The 27997-nt window shown below is 41.6% G+C and overlaps 1 protein-coding gene and 2 pseudogenes across 1 annotated transcript; 2 read left to right on the top strand and 1 right to left on the bottom strand.

Annotated features, from left to right (window-relative positions):
- Window positions 1-3: 3 nt before the first annotated feature.
- KLHDC2 (kelch domain containing 2) lies at window positions 4-27997 on the top strand. Its single transcript, XM_075531172.1, has 13 exons — window positions 4-358; window positions 8084-8163; window positions 20818-20935; window positions 23426-23541; window positions 23778-23859; window positions 23988-24071; window positions 25194-25274; window positions 25347-25405; window positions 25818-25927; window positions 26176-26248; window positions 27307-27394; window positions 27491-27543; window positions 27675-27997. Exons 1-13 carry the CDS (start codon window positions 218-220, stop codon window positions 27796-27798), a joined length of 1209 nt encoding a protein of 402 aa, XP_075387287.1. The 5' UTR covers window positions 4-217; the 3' UTR covers window positions 27799-27997.
- LOC142426080 (BRISC and BRCA1-A complex member 1-like) lies at window positions 3928-5545 on the bottom strand (annotated as a pseudogene).
- On the top strand, window positions 18379-19287 carry LOC142426260 (large ribosomal subunit protein uL6 pseudogene; annotated as a pseudogene).

The raw sequence follows: 27997 nt of genomic DNA, 5'->3' as shown, positions 1-27997 counted from the left end.
CCCCTCGGAGCCGCGTCGCCGCCCCGGTCGGTGCCCGAGACTGCGGCCCGTCGGCTGAGCGCCGGCGGAGGGGAGGGCGGAGGACGCAGGACGCGAGCGCCGCGCACTTTCCCCGCCGCCGCCTTTTCCTCGCCTCGTTGGGCTTTGCATTTCATTTCCCCCCCTTTGTCTCTCTCTTTGTCGTGCGGGAATTGTGAACGAAAAGTGCAGCCTCAAGATGGCTGATGGCAACGAGGACCTCCGGGCGGACGACTTGCTCGAGAGCTACGAGTCCTCGGAGCTCGCCTGCCCGGCCGAGCGCAGCGGCCACATCGCCGTCAGCGACGGGCGCCACATGTTCGTGTGGGGCGGCTACAAGGTCAGTGAGGCCGCGGCACGGGCCCTGCCGCCGGCCGGCGCGTGCGCGTGCCCGTCGCGCTCGCCCCCGCGGCTCTGCCGGGCCGTGCCGCCGCGGGATTGGGACGCCCCAGCCCCCGCGGCCGCCTGCCCGCTGCCCTCGCTCGGAGCCAGGTGGCGCGTCGTCCCCACCCTGTTCGCGGCGGCCGGCGCGCCGGCTCAACGTCCGAGGGGTGTGATTTGGGGGTGAAACGGCTGGGCGGTGCGTGAACACGACACTTTTAGTCTTTTTAATGGAAAAGGCGTTCAGGTGTGTGTCCGAGGTGACGGTTGGGTGGCGTCACTCTGCACCTTATCTGCTGCACTCCAAGACCCCCCCCCCCGCCCAGGGGGAAACCGTGCGTCGGTGGGCTGCGTGGACATGGATTCTCGGACAGCCTAGGGAGGTTCTACCCCTTCGCGCAGGGCTGCTATGAGTCGGTGCCCCTTATTGCGGGTGGCCAAGGTGAAGGAAAATCCCTGAGATCCCGCCAGGCTGGAGGAATCATCTGTAGACCGCCATCAGACGACTGTTTGGCCGTTGGGCCTTTCTGTCTTTACTCCGAGTTGAACAGGGCCTGGCATTTTCAAAAGAAACCCAGGTTAAGGAATTTAAGGGACAGGCTCCACCTGAAGGCAAAAAGGCCAGCAGTTACTATGATTACAGTCTAGGTCTTCGACCATTCTTGCAATCAGTCAGTTGCCAGTTTAGAGCCAATTGTCCTCTTTGTCTTAGGAGAATCCTACCCAGGTGCCCTTATTTAAACCCTGCTCCCTTTAGTTTTGCTGCTGCTGCTGTTGGGTGCCTTAGCATACAAGCTTGGGGAGTTGTAAGGACTCTCTAGTAAGGCAGAAGGAAACCTTGATACTTACACCCTTAATTGTTTGGTCCCCAGTGTCAGTCCCACCCTAAGTTGAGGATCTTCCTAATGAATTTACCAGTGTTTTCCTCAGCGCCTAATGAAGTACTAGACTCTAGTAACTAGAGGAAAGTACTTGGTAGGTGGAAGGGAACAGGTAGGTGACCATCCTGATGGAAATGTAAATCCCCCTCCAAAAGGTCAGTCTCTTAGCCAATCACACTTGAGTTTAAACTACTCCTAATATGTAAAAATCAGCAGTACTAAAAGAATGGGCTTTTCTGTGGAGGAGGGTTGTTACTGCGGAAGATTTCTGTTGCTTGTCAAAGGCAGTTATGTAAGTCCAGATGCTGAGGCTGAAGCTGGGAGAAGCATGGTGTTTGGTGGTTCCCAGGGTAGATGGCTCTTCACACTTTGATTAGGACCCTGAGTAGGCAAAGGAAGGGGAGTGTTTGACAGCATTAAACCTTGACTTTTTACATGAAATTGAGTTTCTCTCCCTGGACTAAGCTGAGCCTTTCAACTATTTTTCACGTGGCCCTTTTTTGAAGTTTGGAGTCATGGGAAAGAAAATGCTTAAGTGGCTAACTGCTCAGTTTATTTAAAGAAATGTACAACTTACTGCTATCGCAATCCCCGTGAACTCATAGCGACCCTATAGGACAGGGTATACCTGCCCCTGTGAGTTTCCAAGATTATTTATGGGAATAGAAAACCCCGTCTTCTGGGGAGCATGGAGCACCTGGTGGTACAACTGCTGGCACCCATTCGGTTGTTGATCAGGCCATTATTGCATATTAAATTGGAGGAAAGGAGGCTGGAATCCTGGCTAAGTAGCATTGGGTAAAATACTTAACTTCTAAAACATACTTTTGGGGTTTTGAGAATTAAATAAAACAATCCTCAGCCCAGCTCTGGTAAGCTGTGTCTGCATGTTAAACCCAGCAAACTCACTCTTTGAGTTGGTTCCAACCAAGCCCTAAAAAACCCAAACTCACTGCCATCATTGATGGCTACTCAAAGCAACCCTATAGAACATTTAGGTAGAACTGCCCATGTGAGTTTGAGACTAACATTTTTTATCACTTTACATTTTTAACAGTTTTACATTTTACATTTTTAACAGTTTTATTGGCACTTTACACATCTTACAATTCAATAGTTCAACCATATCAAGAAGAGTTGTACAATCTTTACCACTGTCAATTTTCGTACATTTTCACCACCCCCCCTCCTTATTTATATAACTTTTTCTTCAATTTTGGCAAAGCTATACATAAAACATTCTCCAACTCAAAACTTATTACATGTATGAGGGAGTACCCCCCAAGTGGATTTTCCCCAAGGTAAGTGTGTGAGTTTTTACTAAACCCTATCACCTTCAAGGGATTCTAGTCACTTGTCAAATCTGCGATAACATTTTTTTTTTTGCGATAACATTCTTGGAAACATTTTCAAACTAATCTGTTTGCATGACAGCATCTACCTCATTTTTTTCTCACCTCTTCTATATTGTCAAATCACTGTCCTTTCATGCTCCTCTGCATTCGAAGAAACAAAAAGAAGTTTCATAGAGTGAGGTCAGGTGCATGGGGCAAAAGCTGCATGCTGTTTTTTGCCAAAAATTGGCACACTGAGATGGTTGCATGAGCAGGTGCATTGTTATGGTGGCAAAACCAGTCCCCATCTTCCCTGTCCCACATCCACTGATTGCTCCACAATTCCTTCCCTGCCCCCAGCTCCTGATAAACTGTTCTATCAGTTATTGTCTCTATGCATCCACTTCTGTGCTCCTTAAACTGTGAGACCTAACAGAAGCAATAAAATAAAAGAAACAGAAGAAAACGATAATATAAAAATTATTTAAAAGACCAAAAATAAAAGATCACCAACAATATTTTAAAAGTCAAAGAAATTTCTGTCTTGGAACAATTGAGGTGTATTTGAGCCTAAAGCAAATTTAGGCTGTGTCAAGAGAGGTCAGCTAACCAACTATGTTATACCATAGCTTGACTCACTCTGACCGGTTTTACAATCTCTGGTAGTCAAGCTGTTCAAGTCCCTCGTCTGTGACTAGGGAGAATCTGCCAGAGGCACTATTGAGGCTTTTTATGGGAGTAGAAAGCCCTGTCTTTCTCCCTTGGAGCAGCTGTGTTTTGAACTGATGGCATTGTGGATCACAGCCCAATTCATAACCACAATGCCAGCAACCCTGTATAGGGTTTCCTGGGCTGTAAGTCTTTATGGGGGCAGACAACCTCATCTTTCTCCCTCAGAGTTTGTTAGGTTTGAACTGCAGACCTTGTGTTTACCTAACAGCACTACAGTGCAGAACTGGTAAATTTTGCTTATGGATGTATTTGCATTATGAAAAGAGAGAAGTCAGTTCCACCCTTTTTCCTGTTAAGTAAAGAATAGACAGGTGAAGGAAATACTGCCTAGAAAGCCATACATTACTAGCATGGTACAGGCATTTTCATTGTAAACCTTTTTTTTTTAATTCTCAAATTTTTATTTTGTGGCAAAATGGTGTGGGGAAAACCAAGTTTACAATGGACATCAATTGGAAATGGGGTATCAGTTGGGGAACATGGAAGGTGGGTGCCCAAAGCCGCTAAGGTACTTCCTGGAATGCTGGGTTTCCTTCTAGGGCCTCCTGAATGACCTTAGGTGTCTTCTGGAATACCTCCCTCTCCGATCACCAACTCTGACAACCGGCCCTACAGGGAAGCTGAGGGACTCGGGTAGGCTCAGACAGCAGGCTGTAGGATGTGTGGCTCTGGCAGGGCTGCTGCGGTGAGTGTGCTACCGCTTGGCCATGCCCTTGGGGAGCTCCAGGGCTAGTGGGCCAGCGCTGCCTCACACTTGTAACATGTGCTCTTGGTGTCTAGGCTGCCCATGAAAGCAAGCATGTCCTTCCAGCTCATCTCCTCCTCCTCGCCATTGCCGTTGTGGATGTACACCACGTTGAAGTAGGGGCACTGGAACATTTTCTTCATGGGCTCTGTCAGGGAGAACTGGGGCTGGCAGCAGGGCCACCTGTAGACGAGGGTGGTGCGGACCACTTGTGTGGGCAGGATCGTCTGCATGTTGTCAGTGACAGGCAGCTCTGTCTTCTGGATGAGGCTGAAGAAGCCTTCCAGGGTGAAAGTGGAGCAGGAGGCAGTCTCCAGGTTGTAGACCAGCTGCACAGTTCTTGGGGGTCAGAGGTCAGGCCTGACAGGCCGTGTCCTTGTTCACCAGCACCAGGGCGAACTCATGGCTCTTTCAGATCTTGTGTTTGGTCTGAACGAACATCTCGATCATCTTCTGGGAGACGTTGGCTGACTCCAGTTGGGGCAGGGACATTTCTTCTTAGAGGTCTAGGCAGATGATCACTTTCTCTGGACAGTTGACCCTCGGTGTCTGCTCCTGGACCTCAGGCTGGCGGAGGCACCTGCCAGGACTTGGGGCCGGCACCTGGTGCGTCGGGGGTCCCAGCATCAGCACTGGCAGCCTCACTGCGACTGCCCACATTGGCCTGGGCCCCCAGGACCCTCCCTGTGCTTGGCACCCTCTGGGTTGCAGCCGGTGCAGGGCTGAGGCTCCGCTGACTGCTCTTTTCCTCAGTGGGGCTGCTGAGCGCCACAGCGTCCATCATTCCTGTGTGAGGAAGCCTAAGCCGCTCTCCAACTCTGCGTAGGAAGCAGCCATCTTGCAGACAGAAAAAAGTGTAAACCTTCTTTAGCCTGATGTTCTGTCTGAGCTTCCTCAGCTGAAGTTAGTGCATTGCCTTTCTCAGGATAAAGTGGCTTTAGAGGTTCCCACGGGGCTTTTACTTTCCTGCTCCGTTGCAGTTGCCGGATCAAACTGTACGTGAAGAGCTCTCTATTAAGTTTTGCCTTGCATGTGTGGTATGTGGTGGGAGGATTGTGCATTTGACATGACTTTTTTCTTTTTTTAAAAAATATTTTTAAAACAATTTATTAGGGGCTCATACAACTCTTAACACAGTCCATACATATACATACATCAATTGTATAAAGCACATCTGTACATTCTTTTCCCTAATCATTTTCTTTTTTTTCTCCTCTTTTCTTTTTTTACATTTTATTAGGGGCTCATACAGCTCTTATCACAATCCATACATATACATACATCAATTGTATAAAGCACATCCATACATTCCCTGCCCCAATCATTCTCAAAGCATTTGCTCTCCACTTAAGCCCTTTGCATCAGGTCCTCTTTTTTTTTTCCCCCCTCCCTCGACTTACTTTTTCATAATTGATTAGTATCTCAGATAAGTTACTATCCAAATGCACTGCCATCGAGTTGGCTGTGACTCATAGCGACCCGACAGGGCAGAATAGAGCATCCCATGGGTTTCCGTGACTCAATCTTTTTTTTTTTCCTCTTTTTACATTTTATTAGGGACTCATACAACTCTTATCACAATCCATACATATACATACTTCAATTGTATAAATCATATCCATACATTCCCTGCCCCAATCATTCTCAAAGCATTTGCTCTCCACTTAAGCCCTTTGCATCAGGTCCTCCTTTTTTTTCCCCCTCCCGTCCCGCTCCCCCCTCCCTCATGTACCCTTGGTAATTTATACATCGTTATTTTGTCATATTTTGCCCTATCCGGCGTCTCCCCCCCCCCCTTCTATGCCGTCCCTCTCCCAGGGAGGAGGTCACATGTGGATCCTTATAATCAGTTCTCCCTTTCCAACCCAGTCGCCCTACACTCTCCCAGCATCTCCCCTCACACCCTTGGTCCTGAAGGTATCATCCACCCTGGATTCCCTGTGCCTCCAGCCCTCATATGTACCAGTGTACAACCTCTTCCCTATCCAGCCCTGCAAGGTAAAATTCGGATCATGGTAGTTGGGGGGAGGAAGCATCCAGGATCTGGGGGAAAGCTGTGTTCTTCATCGGTACTACCTCGCACCCTCATTGACCCATCTCCTCTCCTGAACCCCTCTGTGAGGGGATCTCCATTGGCTGACACTTGGGCCTTGGGTCGCCACTCTGCACTTCCCCCTTCATTCAATATGGTATGTGTGTGTGTGTGTGTGTGTGTGTGTGTATACACACATACATACACACACATATACATATACATATACCCACATATATCTTTTTTTTTTTTTGCATGATGCCTTTATACCTGGTTCCTTTGGCACCACGTGATCGCACTGGCCGGTGTGCTTCTTCCATGTGGGCTTTTTTGCTTCTGAACTAGATGGCCACTTGTTCACCTTCAAGCCTTTAAGACCCCAGACACTATCTCTTTTGATAGCCGGGCATCATCAGCTTTCTTCACCACATTTGCTTATGCACCCATTTGTCTTCAGCGATCCTATCATGGAGGTGTGCAGTCAATGATATGATTTTTTTGTTCTTTGATGCCTGATAATTGATCCCTTCGGGACCACTCGATCACACAGGCTGGTGTGTTCTTCCATGTGGACTTTGTTGCTTCTGAGCTAGATGGCCGCTTGTTTATCTTCATGTCTTTAAGACCCCAGTCACTATCTCTTTTGATAGCCGGGCACCATCAGCTTTCTTCACCACATTTACTTGTTCACCCACTTTGGCTCCAGCCGTTGTGTCGGGAGAGTGAGCATCATAGAGTTCCAATTTAATAAAAGAAAGTACTCATGCATTGAGGGAGTGTTTTGAGTAGAGGCCCAAGGTCCTTCCGCCACCTTAATACTTAACCTATAAATATAGACATATCGATCTATTTCCCCATCCTCCTATATATATTTGCATGTACATGTCTTTGTCTAGACCTCCATAAATGCCCTTTGACTCCTAGCTCTTTCCTCCATCTCCCTTGACTTTCCTCCTGCCCTACTACCATGCTTCGTTGCCACCTGGACTAGATTATACCTTTTCTCTACGCAACCTTACCCTTGATCATTCCCCACCAGACCTGCCACTCCCCCCTCTCTACCTTTGGGGTCCCATGTTGTTCCCTTGTCCCTGTGTTTGTTAACACCACTTCCTAACCCCCCCCCCAATCCCCACCCCAAGTCCCCCCGGAACTGTCGGTCCCGTTGTTTTTCCTCCAGATAGTTCATCCAGCCTGTCCTATTCAGACAGACCTGTGGAGACACTAAACACTTCCCAAGAGAAAAGCTTGTAGTTAGTTCACGGATCGTTTGCTGGCCCTTAGGAGCGTTTTCCAGTCCAGTCTGTTGGGGCACCATGCCCTGGCCCCAAAGTCCACTTTAAGCATTCCCTGGGGACCTTGCCACTCCATTCCCTTGCTGTTCCGCTGCACTCCCCCAGTGCTTTGCCTCGGTGTGGTGGGATCAGGTCAGGTGCAATTCCCACACTGTGTCGCTGGTGCAGTCCCCTGTATCGCCCTTAGTCACTGAGGGGCATCATTTCTCATAGTGGGGCCAGCCATGTTGTTCTCTCTGTGGACTGGCTGCTCTACTCAGGAACATCATCCTCACGGCCTGGTGGGCCAGGCTGTGTTCCACTCTCTCCTCCTGCCCCTTCATCTGCTCCCATGTGCTCTGATCAGATATGTCCATGTCCCGGAGCTGCAGAGTCAATGTCGCCGCGACTCAATCTTTATGGGAGCGGAAAACCTCATCTTTCTTCCTTGGAGCAATTGGAGATTTAGAACTGCTGACTTTGCAGTTAGCCACTCGGTGCATAACCCACTATGCCACCAAGGCTCCTTGTCAATAAGTTAAGATATGCAATGTTCTGTATTAGCTCCCAATAAAATGTTGTTTGTTTGTTTTTTGGTGGGGGTATGGGAAAAATTTAAAAAAACAACCCTACAATACTTTAAAGTACCTTTTTTGTTTTAATATTTGCTATTTTTTTATTCTTAGAGCAATCAAGTCAGAGGATTATATGACTTTTATCTACCTAGAGAAGAACTATGGATCTACAACATGGAGACTGGAAGATGGTAACTGGGGGGAAACTCTACTTTGTAAAACATATTCTAATGTATAGAAATTCTTTAAATAATGATACTAAACAGTGTTCTGCCAGCTTAGCTTAGCTACTATGTTGTTGTTGGGTGCTGTAGTTAAGAACAGCAGAAAGAAACACTGCCTGGTCCTGTGCATCAGCGTGATACCAGGCGGTGTTCTGCTATACTCTCAGAGGTGGCACACCTCTGCCTACTCGTCATAATCTGGAAGCCCCACAGAAACCTGTCTACCTTTGATGAAGTTGTTGGTATTTGAACTATTGGTGGCATAACTTCCCATGCCACAGCAATGTGCAAGCCACCACAGTACAGCAGACTGTCAGAAGATTGATAAATTAGCATCCTTAATTTGCTTATTGTTTCTTAGAAGTAGTTTGGTTATTAGGTCCTTGTGGCTTTTGAAGAAATTTCTATTCAGAACTCTGTAACTTCAAATATTATGGTAATATAAGTGGTAGATTTATCAGATCTTGGAATAGAAATATAATAAATGTTTCATATATATAATTAAGATATAAGTCATGTTTTATGCACTCTTCAATGAGAGAATAATTTCTAGGTTGTATCTGTAAAAAATAAAACTGGTATTCTATTAGAGTGAATTCCAAAATTAAAATTTCTGCACAACTCTTTACAGATTGCTAATCTTTTTAAAGAGATTTAGATATTTATAATAGTATTCCTTTAAAAAGATAATTATGGGGCTTGACCAAGTTTGATGTAACCGAGAGGAATTACTGAGAGCCGAATGAAGTCTGAACATGATAGTGGGACAAAAGGAAGGTGAAAGGAAATAGAGGAAAGAACTAGGAGACAAAAGACATTTATAGAGGTGTAAATACAGGCACATACATATGTAAATATGTATAAGAATAGGGACATAGATCTATATATATTTATACGTTAAGTATTAGGTAGCAGACGGACATTGGGCCTTTACTTAAGTATTCCCTCACTGCAAGAACACTTTGTTCTAACAAGCTAGCATTCTGTGATGCTCACCTTTTCCAACACAACTGCTGATGACAAAATGTGTGCATAAGCACATGTGGTGAAGAAAGCTGATGGTGCTTGCCTATTAAAAGATAGCGCGCCAGGGGGTCTTACAGGCTTGAAGATAAACAAATGACCATCTAGCTGGGAAGCAACAAAGCCCACATGGAAGAAGCACACCTGTCTGTGATCACGTGGTGTCGACAGGATCAGGAATCAGGTATCAAAAGACCCGAAAAAACCAATCATATCAATGTGAATGAGGGGATCAGAGTGGACACCCAAAGCCCCTCTGTAGACAATTGGACATCTCCTCACAGAAGGGTCCCAAGGGAGAGACAGGCCAGCCAGGGTGCAGTGTAGCACCAATAAAACAACATTCCTCTAGTTCTTTAATGCTTCCTCCCCTCAACTATCATGACCCCAATGCTACCTCGTAAGACCAGAGCATGTACACTGGTAAAGATTAGAGCTCTCGACGCACACAGTCCAGAACAAAATAATAATCATTTATAATTTATCAAGGGTTCACGAGGGTGGGGGAAGGAGGGAAAAAAGAGGAGCTGATACCAAGGTCTCAAAGAGAAAGTAAATGTTTAGAAAATGATGAAGGCAACATATGTATAAATACGCTGGATACACTTGATGTATGGATTGCTTTAAGAGCTGAAAGAGCCCCTAATAAAATTATCTCAAAATAAACTTAAGAGGCAATTCTATTTATTTATAATTCAGCCCCATGATACTAAAACTGCAATCTTAACAAAGATAAAATGATAATGTGTCTGATAGTAGGAGCACAAGACTTTGACTATATTATTCATATTCTGAATCTTAGGTTTTTAAGTGTTTTTGATTCAGATTAATTTTTAGATAAACAAAATGAGTTATTGCTATTACGTGTACAACGTTCCACAGAGCATCTGCCATATAGTGTGCATTCTTTGTATTTGGTAGACTCTGGGTTATAAACTTCCAACTTTTAATTACCCTTTGGTTTTGGGGTTGCATTTTTGTTGTGAATTATGTGGGTGCTTGTTTACGTATCATCATTTTGCATTCAATAATTTAACAGATCTGCCCATGGCTTTCCCTTTTCTACCCTCCTCATTCCCCCCCCCCCCATCTCCCTCTTGTAGTATATTGACTTCCCTGTCATACTAACACTGGTTTCATAAAATATTTGCCCTTTTGTGATTGACTAACTTAATTCAACACAATGCCCTCCAAATCCATGCATATGATGAGGTCTTCGTAGTTTCATCATCATTTGATAGCAATGGTATTGTTCAGTTGGGTGTATATACCAAAGTTTATCTATTCTCCCACCAATGGGCACTAAGGTGGTATCCATGTTCTTGCTATGTGAATAGTGCTACAATGAACATGGGTGAGCATATAAATTCTTCATATGTTCCTGATTTCTGTAGGGCATAGTCTCAAGTTTACTTGGCCTACTGCTTGCTTTTCAGAAAAATATGACTCAGTTAAAATTTTAAACTTTTGTGTTATAACCCATAATCCAAGATAAAGTGTAGCTATCTACTTTTGCACCAACCCCACGATCATTTTAGAGCCCCCAGGGGGTGGTGCCATCCACTTTGGGAAACTGCTGTGGGCATGTACCAAGTCACATGATTGCTGGGTCATAGAGTATTTCTCTTACATTATGACCGTACTACTTGGTGTATATATACCCAATAACCATACCACTTCCCACTGCAATTGGATGGATTTATGGCAACACCAGCAGCAGTATATGAGGGTTCTGATCTCTCTGTACCCCGTTTAGCATTTGTATTTTTAAAAATCATTTTATTAGGAACTCATACAACTCTTATCACAATCCATACATCCATCAATTGTGTAAAGCATATTTGTACATTCATTGCCCTCATGCTCAAAACATTTGCTCTCCATGTAAGCCCCTGGCATCAGCTCCTCATTTTTTCCCCTCCCTCCCTGCTCCCCCTTCCCTCATGAACCCTTGATAATTTATAAATTACTATTTTGTCATATCTTGCCCTGTCCAACGTCTCCCTTCACCCACTTTCCTGTTGTCCATCCCCCCAGGGAGGAGGTCACGTGTAGATCCTTGTAATTGGTTCCCCCTTTCCAACCCACCCTCACAGTATTGCCACTCACACCACTGGTCCTGAAGGGATCATCCATCCTGGATTCCCTGTGTTTCCAGTTCCTATCTGTACCAGTGTACATCCTCTGGTCTAGCCAGATTTGTAAGGTAGAATTGGGGTCATGATAGTGGAGGAGGAGGAAGCATTTAGGAACTAGAGGAAAGTTGTATGTTTCATCGTGGCTACATTGCACCCTGACTAGCTCGTCTCCTTCCTGAGACCCTTCTGTAAGGGGATGTCCAGTGGCCTACAAATGGGTTTTGGGTCTCCACTCTGCACTCCCCCTCTCATTCACTATAAGATTTTTTTGTTCTGATACCTGATCCCTTCAACACCTCGTGATTGCACAGGCTGGTGTGCTTCTTCCCTGTGGGTTTTGTTGCTTCTGAGCTAGATGGCTGCTTGTTTACCTTCAAGTCTTAAGACCCAAGACGCTATATCTTTTGATAGCCGGGCACCATCAACTTTCTTCACCACATTTGCTTATTCACCCGCTTTGTCTTCAGTTTGTGTCGGGAAGGTGTGCCTCATAGAATGCCAATTTAATAGAAAGTATTCTTGCATTGAGGGAGTACTTGAGTGGAGGCCCAATGCTCTTCTGCTACCTTAATACTAAACCTATAAATATTTGCACATAGATCTATTTCCCCATCCTCATATATACATATATTTGCATACATATATGCCTTTATTTAGACCTCTGTAAATACCCTTTGCCTCCTAGTTCTTTTCTCTATTTCCTTTGACTTTCCTCTTGTCCCACTATCATGCTCAGTCTTCATTTGGGTTTCCATTATTCCTCTTGGTTACATTACCCTTGATCACGCCCTACCAGGCCTCCTACACCCTCCTCACCACCGATTTGGATCACTTGTTCCCTTGTCCATGGGTTGGTTAACACCGCTTCCTTAGCCCCCACCTCCCCCTCTCCCATTTCCCCCCGGAACTGTTGGTCCCGTTTTCTCCTCCATCTCCCCCCTGAACTGTTGGTCCCGTTTTCTCCTCCAGAGAAACATCCAGTCTATCTTATTTAGACAGGCCTGTGGAGATAATAACATGCACAAAAACAAGACAGAGGAAAACCAAGCAAAAATATACAACAAAACAACAAGCCAATGACAAAAATAAACCCAAAACAACATGAAAGAAAATCTTGTGGCTAGTTCAAGAATCATTTGTTGGCCTTTAGGAGTGTTTTCCAATTCAGTCTGTTGGGGTACCACGCCCTGGCCCCAAAGTCCACCTTCTGCATTCCCTGGTTATCTCGCCGCTCCATTCCCTTGCTGTTCTGTTGCCCCCCACCTCCTTAGTGTTTTGCCTCTGTGTGGCAGGATCAGATTGGGTGCAATTCCCACACTGTCTACGGTGTCCTCTGTAGAGCTATGGGTCAGTGAGGGGCATCATTGGGGCCATCGTCCTCAAGGCCTGGTGGGCCAGGATGTGTTCCATTCTCTCCTCCTCCTCCTTCATCAGCACCCGTTGGTTCTCCAGTCTGCACTTTCCCCTTCATTCACTAATGGTAAGATCGACACCTCGTGATGGCACAGGCTGGTGTGCTTCTTCCATGTGGGCTTTGTTTCTTCTGAGCTAGATGGCCGCTTATTTACCTTCAAGGCTTTAAGACCCCAGACACTATATCTTTTGATAGCTGGGTACCATCAGCTTTCTTCACCACATTTGCTTATGCACCCGTTTATCCTCAGCGATCGTATCATGGAGGTGTGCACCCAATGATAAGATTTTTTGTTTTTTGATGCCTGATAACTGATCCCTTCAGAACCATGTGATCACACAGTGTGATGTGTTCTTCCATGTGGGCTTTGTTGCTTCTGAGCTAGATGGCTGCTTGTTTATCTTCAAGCCTTTAAGACCCCAGACACTATATCTTTTGACAGCCGGGCACCATCAGTTTTCTTCACCACATGCCTTTCATTTCTTTATGTTTCCAGTATCTTTAAGATTTAGTGATGCTACAGGGGCATCCTTTTATGTTTCCTGTTTGTAAGAGGAATGTTTATAGGAAGAATGTTTTTAGTTTCTACCCATTGAATGAGAGATTGGTCGTTGTTTGTGCACATACGCACTTTATTGTGTTGAGGAATTTCCCTTCTATTCCTGTTTAGTACAGTGTTTTTATTAGGAATGGATGTTGGATTTTGTCAATGCCTTTTCTGCATTGACTGATAAGATGTTGAGTTTTTCCCTTATTTTATATATATGGTAGATTACATTGACTGTTTTTCTAATGTTGAACCACTCTTGCATACCTGGTATGAAACCCACTTGATCATATATTTTTAGATATTTTGTTGGATTCTGCTAGCTAGGAATTTGTTAAGATTTTTGTTATCATAGCAGTTTTAGTGACATATACATCACATCTCCTAAATCAATGGTTTGCTCATGTTAAAAAGACTTGTGCAATCATCACCACAATCAGTTTTAGAACATTTTCATCTTTCTGTACTCATTAGCTCCGTTAAATTTTTTTAATCTTAGTTTATAAAGGCAATTTGTATATAATTGTCTATTCTGGTGATATCTGCATGATTTTGATTTTAGAGTTGTGCTCACTTCATAAAATAAATTTGAGAGTTTGCTGTTTTTTTCCTGTGTTCTGGAGTAGTTCAAGAAGGAGTGGTATCACCTTTTAGTTTGGTAGTTGTGTTAGGCTAGGTTGATTAGAGAAACAAGTCCAGAGACACTCATATGTATAAGAAAGAGCTTTATATCAATATGTAATTGTATATTAGGAAAACATCCCAGTCCAGATCAAATCCAAAAGTCTGATACTAGTCCATAAATCCCTCTTCAGACTCACCCAACCACAAATAATGATGCCAAATGCAGGAAGATCACGGGCTGGTGGGTGCAATGTCTTGTGGTTCCAATAGTGGTGTACACATCTCCAGGGCCTCAGCATGGCTCTCCATAAAGGTGAAGGCAGAGAGAGGGGCGGTTCCTAGGACCTTCCTATCAGAAGGCTCACCCACAAGGGGGAACCATCAGGCTGTGACCTGATTGACAGGCTAGACTTCACCTCTACACTTTATTACGTACACACGAAATTATATAACTACTATAGTAGTCTTACCAGATGAAACCATCTAGTCTTGGAAATTTTTCTTGTTGGGAATGTTTTAAAGACCTGATTTATTTCTTCTTTGGTTATATGTCTGTTAAGTTTTTCTGTTTGTGTTTAGTGCTTTTAGAAATTTGCTCTATATTTTCAAATTTGCTAGAGTACAGATCTTCATCAAAGTATAGTGTGTTGGACTGTGCTCAAAGTTGTTTGGGGCTGTGCGGAAAAAAAATAGTATAGTGTGTTATCCTGAGTCGGTTCTAATATGTCACTCATTTAATTTCCTATTCATGCTATTTTTTAAAACTAATTTCATTTTTTTTTTCATCTAGTTCCTTAGGGCATATTTTGCTGTTCATGGTCTACTTCTTGGAGATAATGGGTTACGGTTAATTTGGGTTCTTTCTTTTTTTCATGTGTGAATTTATTGCTATGAATTATCCTGTGGGTGTTGTAGCTTTATCCCATTGGTTTTTGTATGTTGTATTTTCATTCTTATTTCAGTGACTTTTAAAATTTTATTTCTTAGATCTTCTCTTACCTAGTGTTTTACAAGCGGGGTAGTGTTAAATTACCATGTATTTGATCCCCCCCACCCGTGATTTTCATGTTGGCGATTTCCAGTTTTATAGTATTGTGATCTGAGAAAATAATTTGTAAAAATCTCAGTGCTTTAACATTTATTAAAGCTTTTTTCATAATCTAATATAGGGTCTGTTTTGGAAAATGTTCCATGCGTGCTAGGAAAAATGTATATTAGTTTGTTGGGTGTCGTGTTCTATATGTGTCTAAGGGTCAAGTTGATTGTGCTGTTTCCTTTTTCTGTGTCTTTGTTGAGTTTATTGCCAGTTGTTCTTCCCTTCCTCGATATGGTGTTTTGAAACAAAACCAAAACGCAAACTCAGTGCCATGTAGTCAATGCAGACTCCTAATGACTGGACAGGGAAGGGTAGAACTGCTCCTGTGGGCTTGTGAGACTGTAACTCTTCACGGGAGTAGAAAGCCCAGTCTTTCTCCCACTGTTACTGTAGTCTCCATTTCCCTCTTCAAATCCATAGCATTTGATTAATGTATTTTGAAAGTCTTTCTTTGAGGACATAGATAATTATTATGCTTATGTGTTCTTGTTCCTTTAACCCTTTGATCATATGTAATGATCTTTGTCTCTGATGGTGGATTTTGCCTCGAAGTCTATTCTTTCTGAAGTTAGTAATGTCACTCCCACTTTTAAAATAATTGCTATTAGCTGGAAATAATTTTTACCACTCTTTGATTTTTAGTCTATTTTTGCCTTTGTGTCTCAGGTGTGTTAGAACGGGTTGATTAGAGAAACAAATCCAGAGACACTCGTGTGTGTGTGTGTGTGTGTGTGTGTGTGAGAGAGCTTTATATTAAAGCGTAATTGTACATTAAGATAACAGTCTAGTCCAGTTCAAATCCATAAGTCTCATATTAGCCCACATGTCCAATACTAGTCTATAAATTCCACCTCACACTCATGAAGCACACGAATGATGCTGAAGATGCAGAAAGATAGGCAGCTGGTGAATGGAAAGTCCTGTTGATCCAATGGCAGTGGACGCATCTCCAGGGCTCTATGTGGCTTCTCAACAGGAAGATGTAGTAGAGTGTGTGTGTCCCACCTCCAGGGCGAAAGAGGAAACTCCCAGAATGCTCATGAAAAGGCCAAACCCGACGGTGGCGACGGTGGCGTACATGCGGCCATCGTGAGTTGGAATCACGTCCACAGCAATGTTCCCTCTTTGGCTAATCTTTTTCAATGGCTTTGCTATATCCACCATCTGATTGGCTTTAAAAGCGCATTTAAATAGGTAGCTGTCTATTTAATTCTTTAGTTGGGTAAAAATAGCTACAGGATATCAGCCAATTGACATACAAATGGCTAACTTACCTCTGAAGGCCTTCAACAAGCCCCTTCTCCCCTATAAAGAACTACAAAATAAGGCAAGATTGTTCACAAAAATACAAGGAAAAAAAAAAAGGCCACACCCACAAGCAGGCATCAGTCATGCTGTGACCGGATTCACAGGCTGAACTCCACCCTTATAACCTATTTATCAAGTTGACATGAAATTGTAACTTACCACAGGTGTGTTTCTTGTAAGCAGCACATTAATGGGTCCTGTTTTGTTAACCATTCTGTTATGCTCTGTCTTTTGATTCGTGCATTTAAATTCAGAGTTATTGATATAAGAGTAGGTATAGAAGAGTCTATTCGCCCTAGAAATCTACATGACTTCCTTTCTGTTCAAATGTTTTATATCTACATTATTTCCTCCATTTAATTGTCTTCATTGTGATTGGTATCTGACTCCTTATTGTCAGTCTTCTAAGATTGTTTTATTTTTTTACTAAGGTGATTGGGCCGGCTTCTGAGTAGTGTTCTCTTGTGTGTTGATCTCAGGTTAATGTTAGTTTTTGTTGCTCTATCCAAAGAACTCTCCTTAGTCACTTTTGTAAGATTTGCCTTGTTTTTACCAAGTCATTAAATTTCTCCCTGGCTGGAAATTTCCTTATTTCTCCCCTCATATTTGATGGATAATTTTGCTGCATAAAAGCTTCTTAATTGGCAGTTTTTTCTTTCTAAGTTTTACATGTCATCCCATTGCCTTCTTGATTGTGTGGTTTCTGCTGGAAAACAAGTTTAGTGTTGTAATTTTCCCTTCGTAGGTAACTCTTTATTTTCCCTGAACTGCTCGTAGAATTCTTACCTAGCCTGTGATTTTGGAAAGTGTGATTTGTTGTGCCTTGGAAGTTTCCTTTGGAATTTCTTGTGTTTGGAGTTCTTTGAGCTTCTTAACTCACTCACTGCTGTCAAGTGGATGCTGACGTTTTTAGTGACAATATAAAATATGGTAAAATTGCTCCTGTGAATGTCCGAGACTACTATAACTCTTACAGGAGTAGAAAGCTTCAGCTGTCTCCTGTTAAGCCACTGGTGTTTTTGAACTGCTAACCTGGTGATTAGCAGCCCAACTAGATGTTTATTTTTCCTTCTTTTTTGATGGTGGGGAAATTATCTTCCAGCAGGTCTTGAACAATTTTGTATGTTTTTTATTTGTTTGTTTCCACTATTCTGGAATTTCTATCATACTTACGTAATTCCTCTCAGAAGTGTCTCACTTATTTCCTAGGCTTTCTTCAGATTAAAAAAAAAGTATGGATTATTCCATTTATAGTTGTTGATTGTTTTCAAGCTCCCTAATTTGACTTAACATTTAGCCAATTCTACTGCTTTGTTCTTTCAATGTATTGTTTATTTCTAATACCTTAATATTTATCTTCTGAATTTCTATTCGATAGTTTTAATTTTAACAATTTTATTTAAATATAATTCATGTATCATACTATTCAGTAGTTTAAACATACTAAGAAGAGGTGCATCTATTTGCTGGTTTGTATGGCTTCTAATTTTTATTTTGTCACAGATCTTTTTTCACGAGTTCTTTCATAGTTGTTTTTTTCCCCTTCGATTTTTTTCTGTAATGCTCTCAATCTTTTTTCTCAATCTGTTGAAAGAGCCTTAATTCTTAATTCATTTTCTGGTAGTTCCAGTGTCTTTTCTTCCTCAGGGGGTGTCTTTTGGTTTCACATATTGGTCATTTGTTTGTGTGATTCTGTCTTGTTTCTTCGTATGAACTATAATTTTCTCTGTGAGACATTGGGATGGTTTAAATTCGGCTTTTCCTTGTTGGTCAGATGGTGCTGGATTGAGTGGCCCTTGTCTACTAGGTTCAGCTGTTTGGTGGGGCTGGGGAGTGGGGTGAGGTCATGGAAGGGACAACTTGTCTCCATCAGGCGAAGGAAGACAGGAATGATTTAATTTTTTTTTCTAAGACAAACCCACAACAGCAGAAAACATAAGAACAAACCAGCAAACAAACATGCATACAAGACCACAAAAAAAGCAAAATATAAAAAAATAAGAAACTACTTTTTGCCACATCTATTGTGAGAATGAAGACCATTCTCAGCAACCAGACTGTTGACATTCCAGAGAATGTGGACATTTCCCTGAAGGGGCACACAGTCATCCTGAAGGGCCCCAAAGGAACCCTGTGGAGGAACTACAATCACATCAACATAGAACTCAGCCTCCTTGGGAAGAAGACGAGGCTTCAAGTTGACAAATGGTGGGGAAACAGAAAGGAACTGGCTACAGTCCACACCATCTGTAGTCATGTACAGATCATGATCAAGGGTGTGACACTGGGCTTCCGATACAAGATGAGGTCTGTGTGAGCCCACTTCCCCATCAACGTGGTTATTCAGGAGAATGGGTCTCTTGTTGAAATCCGTAACTTCTTGGGTGAAAAATACATCTGGAGGGTTCGCATGAGGACAGGTGTTGCCTGTCTGTTTCTTAAGCCCAGAAAGATGAGTTATTTCTTGAAGGAAACGACATTGAGCTTGTATCAAATTCAGCTGATTTAATTCAGAAGCCACAAGTTAAAAACAAGGATATGCGAAAGTTTTTGGATGGTATCTATGTTTCTGAAAAAGGAACCGTTCAGCAGGATGATGAGTAAGCTCTAAGAGCTGTCCAGCAAGTCTAGATGATTCCTTTAGACTTGTCTGTTACGCTTTGATCCAATCCAATAAAGTTTATGTAATGAAAAAAAAAACCCAAAACGAAAATAAAAATGACTTTAGGCAACAGCTAGCAGCTGAAAAAGGGGTGGGGGGTGGCTCAAGCCAGTCCTGGAAGCCCCAGTGTACTGCCAACTTAGCTGCAGACCCAGAACACACAAATGTGTGATTCTTGTCTGTCTAGCACTGCTCCGCTATTAGGGCTTTTCTTTTTTAAAGCCACGGCTGTATCAGGCTTTCCTCCGGTGCTTTTTTTGTCTTTTAAAAAGTGGCAAGTTGGCTCGGAAGTGTCTAGGCACTTGCCTTCACTCCCCTTTAGCACTGCTCTGCAGACTTAGAAAGTTTCAAGGTGGGGACATGTCTGTTCTGGTAGCCCCAGGCTTTTGGCAATAGGTGCCAAGACAGGAGCGTAGTATAGGCCTGGCCCACTAGCTTGTTCCATTTGTTTACCAAAAGGAATAAAGATAAATGCTCCATGCTGAATTTGGTAGCAACAATCCATTGGATGGATATGTGGGTCTGTGACCCCTCTGTGTACGTGGGAGCCCTGCTGGTTCAGTCCTGGTTACAATTGCCCTATCTACTACTGTACGGTCTTAAAGCCCAGGAACATCGAGAATTGGTTAGGTGGTTTATTCATTGTTTATATATGGGTCCAGCTCACTTTTCTTTAGAGATTCAAGGATCCGGGTTTTTTCTTTGTATTGTCTTTCTTCCATTCTTGTACAGGGTTTCTGTAGTGTCTGTCTTGACTGCTATTTTTGTTGGAAGTCCTTTTACTGTTATGTAAGTTTAACTCCACTTTTAAACCTCTGTTGGCAACAATGCTTTTATCACGTTCAGCTTTGCTTTATATGCAGCTTTCTAATTACTAAACGGCTTTGAGCCATTTCTTGCACTGACATTGCTATCAAGTGCATTCCAACTCACAGTGACCCTAGAAACAGAGTAGAAATGCCCCCATAAGGTTTCTGAGGCTCTAAATCTAAAGGAGCAATCTTTTTCTTTGTCATTGGCTAGTGGTTTTGAACTGCTGGCCGTGAACTAGAAGCGCAGTGCATAACCTGCTATGCCATCAGAACCATGTATACCTGCCCCAACTTACCTACAAAATTGAAAGAAAAACTTGAGCCTAGTCTATTATATTACATCGAGCTGAATCTGACTTGAATAGCTAAAATGTGGTTGGATGAAAGCATCTATTGAATTAACCTGCCATGCCTGGGATATTGACTAGTTTTCCTTTTGGAAAAACAGTTGAAATTATTTATGGTCATGTAAATACAAAGCCAGCTACTTCGTCAAATATAAAGTGGTTGTGTACCTAGATGATTTCAAATAAGGTTCGTAGACTTTCCAAACCTCTCCTTCTGCACACGTGGAGGAGCACCTGGCATTGCTCATCATATGGGAGAGTAGAGGTTAAAGTCCTCTTTCAGTGAATTAATTTAGAACTGGAAGAGACCTAGAGAGGATCTAAAAGTCATTCAAAACCAAATTCACTGCCATCAGGTCAGTTTTGACTCATGGCAACATTGTATGACAGAGTGGACCTGCTCTGGTTGGGTTTGCCAAGTCTGTAACACTTTTTGGAAGCAGAAAGTTCATTCTTATTCCGGTAGAGTAGTGGGTGGGGTTAAATCCTCATCCTTGGGGTTACTCAGTAGCTACACCACCAGGGCTCCTTTGGTATTATCTAGCCCTCAGATTTTGTTTTCTTTGTTGGGGTAGAAGAAATGAAATGAATAAATTTTACATCTCTTCCTTTTGGAGAAATTTATAAAATTGGCAATTGTTTCTCTTCAGGAAGAAAATGAACACCGAAGGTGATGTCCCTCCCTCTATGTCCGGTAGCTGTGCTGTGTGTGTCGACAGGGTGATATACTTGTTTGGAGGACACCATTCCAGAGGCAACACGAATAAGGTTAGTGTTCCTAACGATTACAGCTCATGGTAATTTTATTAGTTTTTCAAGTCACCTCAGATTTCTAAGATTAGCCCCATACTTATTCTTGTCCTAGTTAAAGAGTTATGTATTTTCTTTTTATATTATGTCATGGACATAACTTTTGGCACTTTGTTTACTAGTTTATATTTACCTAGGTTTTTTGTAAACTTTTGTGGGTAACAACTGTAGGTAAATAATTGTTAGGTTGTATTCTTTGCAGCTGTCTGATCTCTAACAATCTTGCAAGATAAATATTAGTAAACAAATTAAGCAAGAACATCACAGACAGCATATTCTGTGAAGGGTAAAATTGAAGAGTCCACCACCTGGAGAGTTGTAATGATAAGCTAACATATAATCCCCTGTGCTGTATTCCTGTGCCCTGGTGGCATCGGGGGGTATGAGCTGGGCTGCCCAGCGCCAGCTATGTGAATCCCTGGCTGCTGCCTGGGGCAAGGTGAACTTTCTGCTCCCACAGTGATTACAGCCTTGCGTTCATCTATGTGGATGGACAGTTAGCGATCTTACAGGGTTGCTATGAATCAGAATGAAGTCATTTACAGTGAGTGTTTTTGGTGCTTTTTTTAATGGTGCCATCAGAGCCCTGGTGACCCTCTCAGGTAAGCAGTGAACTGTTAGCTGCAAGGTTGATTCTTCCACCCACCCGTCACTACTTGGAAGAAAGATGAGGCTCTCTGTTCCCATAAAGATAGTACAGCCTCAGAAAGCTTATATATATAGGGCCACTCTGGGTTGCAATCCTTTCAGTGGCTGTAGGTTTTTGTTGTAATAGAGCCATAGATTGCTTTGTTTTCCAAATAGGAAAATGTCTGTTGTTCTAGTCAGGTAAGAGACAGATGAAGTCATTCAGAAAGGCGCTCATTAGATTGATAATTTATTTGGCTACTCAGTATCTTACCTGCTGAACACTTGGTTGGTTGGACATTGGATACACAATGATGAGTGAGACAGTCCCAGGTCTAGGAGCTCACATTGTAGGACACATAAGTAGTTGCAGCAGCATAATAAGAGGGGGCAGAGTTTACAGTAAGTACTGTTGAATTTTAAATGGAATCCCTAACCTTGTGGTAGAATGGGCAGTGAAATAAGGGAAAGCTTCACCTAAGAGGTAATGCTTGGATTGAAGTAAACACTTGGAAGAGGTAGCTAAAAGAGCTATCGAGATGCAGAAATCTTTTTTTAATGTAATGTCAAATGGTTTGGTATAGGTAGAACCTGTTTCTGAGATGGTTTCAAACCCTGACTCTAAATGTAGTAAAAAGATTACCAGGATCTGACTTCTTTGAAGGACACTAATATTTAATCTTTTAAATAGTTGTCCTTAGCTTTTAGAGTTAAGTAGGCAAGTATTGTTACTAGGGCTTCAGTACATATATGCAGAGGTTTGTTCCAAGCAAAATGTGTTTTACTGTGTTTGCAATTAATGAATGGCTACAGATTAATATTCTCAATAATACATTTGTCTTAGTCTCATTAGTGCTTTCAATAAAGTCCAATCAAAACAATGGCTTCCAAGGGGATATGTTGGGTGAGCTCAGAGTTAGAGATTTTGGGGGGGGGTGTGTGTGTGGGTGTGTGGGTGGGTGGGTGTTCCAAAGTACTTGTTAATCCTTCAAGGACAGCAAGAACTGTCCTAAAAGAATTTTGTTGGGAATCTTTAGTCCCCTGATCTTGCCCCTTCAGACTTTTTTGGTTCCCCAAAACTTGAAATTTTCTTAAAATTTAAACAGTTGGAGTCCCTCGAAGATGCCAAAACTGCTGTTTTGACATGGTGTAAATAAAAGGCGGCAGCCATTTTGGGGAAGGTTAGAGATGGAAACAGCCTGTATAAGTGTGTAGGCCTAGGATGTTGAGAAACAATAGCTACATGTTTTGATTTGTATTTAATAAGGTTTCTATGATTTGTAAGAGCCTTGATAGCATAGTGGGTTATGCATCAAGTTGCTGAATGAGATTTGAACCCACCAGTCGCTCTGCAGAAATAGGCTTTCTGTTCCTGTAAAACATGAATCTCAGAAACCCAAAGGAACAGTTCTGCTCTGTCCCATAGGGTTGCTGTGAGTGGCATCTTTTTTGGGTGGTCTATGATTGTGTAGCAGTACCTTTAACTTACCTTTGTAGACTTGTTAATGAACTTGATGGTGAAATTTGCTAAATCTAGGTTTGGGTGATGCTATCCTGTTCAGAGCAAGAAATAAGGAGCTTGTGCCAGGATGTACCAATATGTTGCTGCTTCCTTCAGCTAAAAAGTCTTGGTGACAATCTACATTCTGGCACAAGCTCCTTTTCTAGATTCAGACCAGTAACGGCTGGCGGCCAGTCTGCAATTCATACTTTCAGTAGCACGAAGTATGGCATTCTTTTTGTGACTCAGAAAAGTACATGCCAAAGTTGACTTGCTTTCACATAACCATAACCACATCTAACTGAAATTACCTCTGACAGTTCTATATGTTGGATTCAAGACCTACAGACAGAGTGTTACAGTGGGAAAGAATCGACTGCCAAGGAATTCCTCCATCATCAAAGGACAAACTTGGTGTCTGGATATATAAAAACAAGTGAGTTAGCAGCATTTTAGGGTTTGTATGTGGAAAGTGTTTTAGCCAATAAGCATTGTAACCATAGAATACACTTCAACTGTTTTGAGGATTAAGTGAATTAATACATGAAAACACTAACATCACCTAAGGCAAAAGTACAAAATAAAAAACGTAGACATTTGATAATTATTTTCATATACCTGTCTTTAGCATATGACAAATCTTTTTTTCTTTTTAAAAAAAAAATCAAATAGGCTAATATTTTTTGGAGGGTATGGATACTTACCTGAAGAGAAAGTCCTAGGAACTTTTGAATTTGATGAAACATCTTTTTGGGTAAGTGAAATTTCATAATTACATATGGTCTACTGTAGTATGGAATTTTTACTTCTGTCAGGGTTCAGTTTGCCTTGTTAATAAATCACAATTATATATAATTTTACAGTCTTCCTTATCTTTTCTAGAATTCAAGTCATCCAAGAGGATGGAATGATCATGTACATATTTTAGACACTGAAACATTCATTTGGACCCAGCCTCTAACTACTGTGAGTTACTGAAGGATCCTTAAGGCAAGGCTACCTAAAGTAGTGCTTCTCCACCTTCCTAATGCTGCTACCCATTCATACAGTTCATCTTGTGGTGACCCCCACCCCCCCACCATAAAATTATTTTCATTGCTACTCTTAACTGTCATTTTGCTACTTTTATGAATCGGGCAACCCCTATGAAAGGGTCGTTCGACCCGCAGGTTGAGAACGTTGCCCTAGAGGAAGAATGGTATCAGAACTGGAAGAGCTCCGTGGATGATGCAGATGGCCAGGGAGCTGCTCTCCAAAAGACTGTTGGTTGCAGTCCACCCAGAAACATCTTAACAGAAAGGCTGGGTTCTTGTGATTGACCCTTCAGAGCACAGTTCTGATTCACATGGAGTTGCCAAGAGTTGCATAGCAATTGGTTTGATTATCAGAACTGGGAGGCGATATGAAATTGATGGGTCATTTTTTTTTGTGTGGAGAGACAATCCATAGTTTTCAATTTTTTAGGAGTTCCAGACCAAAAAAAAAAAAAGCTTAATGTTTAAAGAGCTCCTCCTTAAAGAGCTAAATTTTAAATAGTAGTTGCTATTGTTTATAATTAAACTAATGGCCTAACTCACTCACTGGCATGAAGTTGAGGCCGACTCTATAGACAGGGTAGAACTGCCCCTGTGAATGTCCGAGACTGTAACTTTCCTAGAGTAGAAAAGCCCTACTTTCTCCCAAGAAGCAGCTGCAGACCGTGTGGATTGCAACCCAATATGTAGCCACCACTTGGAAGAAATGACCTAACAGATTTTAACCTCTTATTATATGAGACAGGACTTTAAAAAGTTTGTGAAAAAATTCCATTATACTTTACTCCATTTTTTCCAAAAATTTTTGAAGCCCACTCATAATGTGCTACTATGTAAAACAGAGCAGCACTAGGTTATATTAGCCAGCTCCTTCAGTAATAGATCTCAGAAATAATTAAAACCTTAGGTTTTGGTAGTGTTTGTACCATGTTGATAAGACTGCTTCAGCTTAAAAATTCAGGTGCCTTGCATATTTGGGGAATGACATTTATTTCTGGTATTTCCCTCCATTTATAAAAAAAATCAATTATACTGTTGTTACGGTTTTTGATAGGGTAAAGTACCTTCACCTCGTGCTGCCCATGCCTGTGCAACTGTTGGAAACAAAGGCTTTGTGTTTGGAGGCAGATACCGTGTAAGTGTTCTAACAGTGTCCATGACTTGCTTTTGAATGATTCAAATGATAACTCTGAGTATCCTTTTTTAGGATGCTAGAATGAATGACCTTCACTATCTTAATCTGGATTCATGGGAGTGGAATGAATTGTAGGTATCACTTTAGATGTATTTTAGAAAAGTTACATGCAAAAATTTTTTGTCCTATTTTCTATTAGTGTGTGTATACATACACATATGGTAATACTTAAATTTTCTCGATGTATTTAACATCTCCAGGATCGATCCTTAAAAATTGTATCTTCATTTTATATTTCTGATTCCTATTACTTGTTTAGCTGGGGCATAGAATATGCTTATGATTGTGGAAATGGTCTGAAGTTGACTGCATCCAAAGAGAATCATTCAGTATAACACATATCTTTGTTAACACCAAGAAGCCTTTATAAAGTCTGTCATCAATTCCCAAAAGATTTTGAGAGAACTTTAACTAGTATTTCTCTGCATTAAATATAGTAGCTGCTTTTAAACACAGATATTGTAATGTAGCTGTTATTTTCAGAATTCCACAAGGCATATGCCCAGTTGGTAGATCTTGGCACTCATTAACACCAGTTTCTTCAGATCATCTTTTTCTCTTTGGAGGATTTACCACTGATAAACAGCCATTAAGTAAGTCTTTTTAATAATATAATGAAATCATGATAAATTAATAGCTGGAAAAAGGTACTTTAGATGTACTAGAAGGTTAGAGTTGGCTGAAAGGTTTGCTATTAGTTTTGATCCTATAAACATTAATAATGTACTCACAATCTGATTACCTTTCCTGCAAAAGCTGTCCCCTTTAAATCTTAATTTCACCTTGATAGAAAAACTATACTTTATTTCTTAAGTTTTTAAAATTCCTTTGTTTTGACCAGGTGATGCCTGGACTTACTGTATCAGTAAAAATGAATGGATACAGTTTAATCATCCCTACACTGAAAAACCAAGGTATGAATCATTGAAGAGGTAATTCTTACTCTAAATTAACATGAACATTAGAGATGCAATGCTGATAAGAATTGAGGGTCTTGGGGCTGCATTAAATACATTGTTATAATAAAGAAGAAAGTTTTAAGGTCACAAAACCCAACGTTATTATCAAATGCTTTTCCATCTCTGTGTGAAAAATAAGGCTAAAATATGGTTGTGCCTTTCACCATAAAACCACAATCTTTACCTGAGTTGAGCTATATCAAGGTTTGTCATTTCTTATAAAGGAACTGGGAAAGTAGGCAAGTTTTAAAAACTATCGAGAATGCACATGGATATATTAGATATTTTCTGTTGAATTTATAATAATGCTGTATTGAGTTTATTTAGAACTAATCCAGAAGAAATATGTCTTAAAATATTTGTCCCTAAGTTGATGATTTTGTTTTGACTAAAAATACATTCAGAGCACATTTAGAAGTTATCTGGCTTTTTTTCCCTCCTCAAACTAAAAACCTATGTTAAGTCATGCCACCAGGAGGCCGTCTCTGCTACATAATGTTCCCTCCATAAAACTGTCAGGTTTTCAGCAACTTTCATGTAAACGGGGCTTTCAGTAGAACCCCTGGCTGGTGGTTCTGCGTTAGGCTGCTAACAGCAAGATCGATAGTTCAAATCACTAACTGCTCCAGGAAGAGGGTGGCAGCGGTTTTCTACTCCTGGCAAGACCAACAGATGGTCTTGGAAACCCACAGGAACAGTTCTATTCCTGTCTTACTGGGCTGCTGAGTCAGAATCAAATGGATAGCAGTAAGTTTGGTGTGGGGTTTAGCATACCTCATGTTTTGTGTAAGACAGTTGGTTTGACCTAAACAAAACATAGATCACTCAAAAAAAAGACCTAGAAAACAGAGCATTCTAGTAAAAACCCACCCTGCATTTTTTGGGTAGCTTTTGCTATTTTGAGGATGTTTTATGCTACGATGCTTTGGTCTGCTCTCTAAAAAGAGCTCTTGCCCATTTGTGTAAATGCTCAGTTTGATTTTCTTCAAACTTTGTTTTTGTTTTAAATGTAGATTATGGCATACAGCCTGTGCCAGTGATGAAGGAGAAGTAATTGTTTTTGGTGGGTGTGCCAACAATTTGCTTGTCCACCATAGAGCTGTAAGTATAGTTTCCTGTGTAAAAGGATACTTTGTAATATTACTGAAACTTATTTTATAGCATTTGCTTTATGTGTTCTTTAAATCTGTCTTTCAGGCACACAGTAATGAAATACTTACATTTTTAGTTCAGCCAAAATCTCTTGTAAGGTAAATAACTTTTAGTTGTGGATTATTTAAGGGCAATAGTTATGTTTTCTTCTTGGAGGGAGGGGTAACTTAAGTGAATGTACTTCTGAACTATAAATGAAATTATATTTCTTTTTCCTGTCCACTTTCAGGCTAAGCTTAGAAGCAGTTACTTGTTTTAAAGAACTATTAGCCAACTCATGGAGCTGCCTTCCAAAACACTTACTTCACAGTGTTAATCAGAGATTTGGTAGTAATAACACTTCGGGATCTTAAGGTCTCATGAGGCCTCTGATTACCTTGCATGGACAGCAATTCTGTAACATCACAGTGGTATCATTTGTATAACTATGTGCATTTTTGTAGTTTGCAGCTTTTTAATTTTAATGTGCATGTGAATGGCATAGAGAACCTATTTTTATGTCTAAGATGTTTGCAATAAATGTATTTAATAGGGGGATTTGACCCCAAGGAA

This window comes from Tenrec ecaudatus, chromosome 14 (genome assembly GCF_050624435.1).
Source record: "Tenrec ecaudatus isolate mTenEca1 chromosome 14, mTenEca1.hap1, whole genome shotgun sequence".
Classification (NCBI taxonomy): domain Eukaryota; kingdom Metazoa; phylum Chordata; class Mammalia; order Afrosoricida; family Tenrecidae; genus Tenrec; species Tenrec ecaudatus.
The sequence above is the reverse complement of the archived record's forward strand: the minus strand, read 5'-3'. Positions and strand labels throughout refer to the sequence as shown.

Excerpts from the sequence above, each read along its gene's own strand:
- KLHDC2 (XM_075531172.1), top strand. The coding sequence starts at position 218 with ATGGCTGATGGCAACGAGGACCTCCGGGCGGACGACTTGCTCGAGAGC. Across the intron at positions 359-8,083 it reads TCGTGTGGGGCGGCTACAAG|AGCAATCAAGTCAGAGGATT; the intron begins GTCAGTGAGGCC and ends TTTTATTCTTAG. Across the intron at positions 26,249-27,306 it reads CCCTACACTGAAAAACCAAG|ATTATGGCATACAGCCTGTG; the intron begins GTATGAATCATT and ends TTTTAAATGTAG.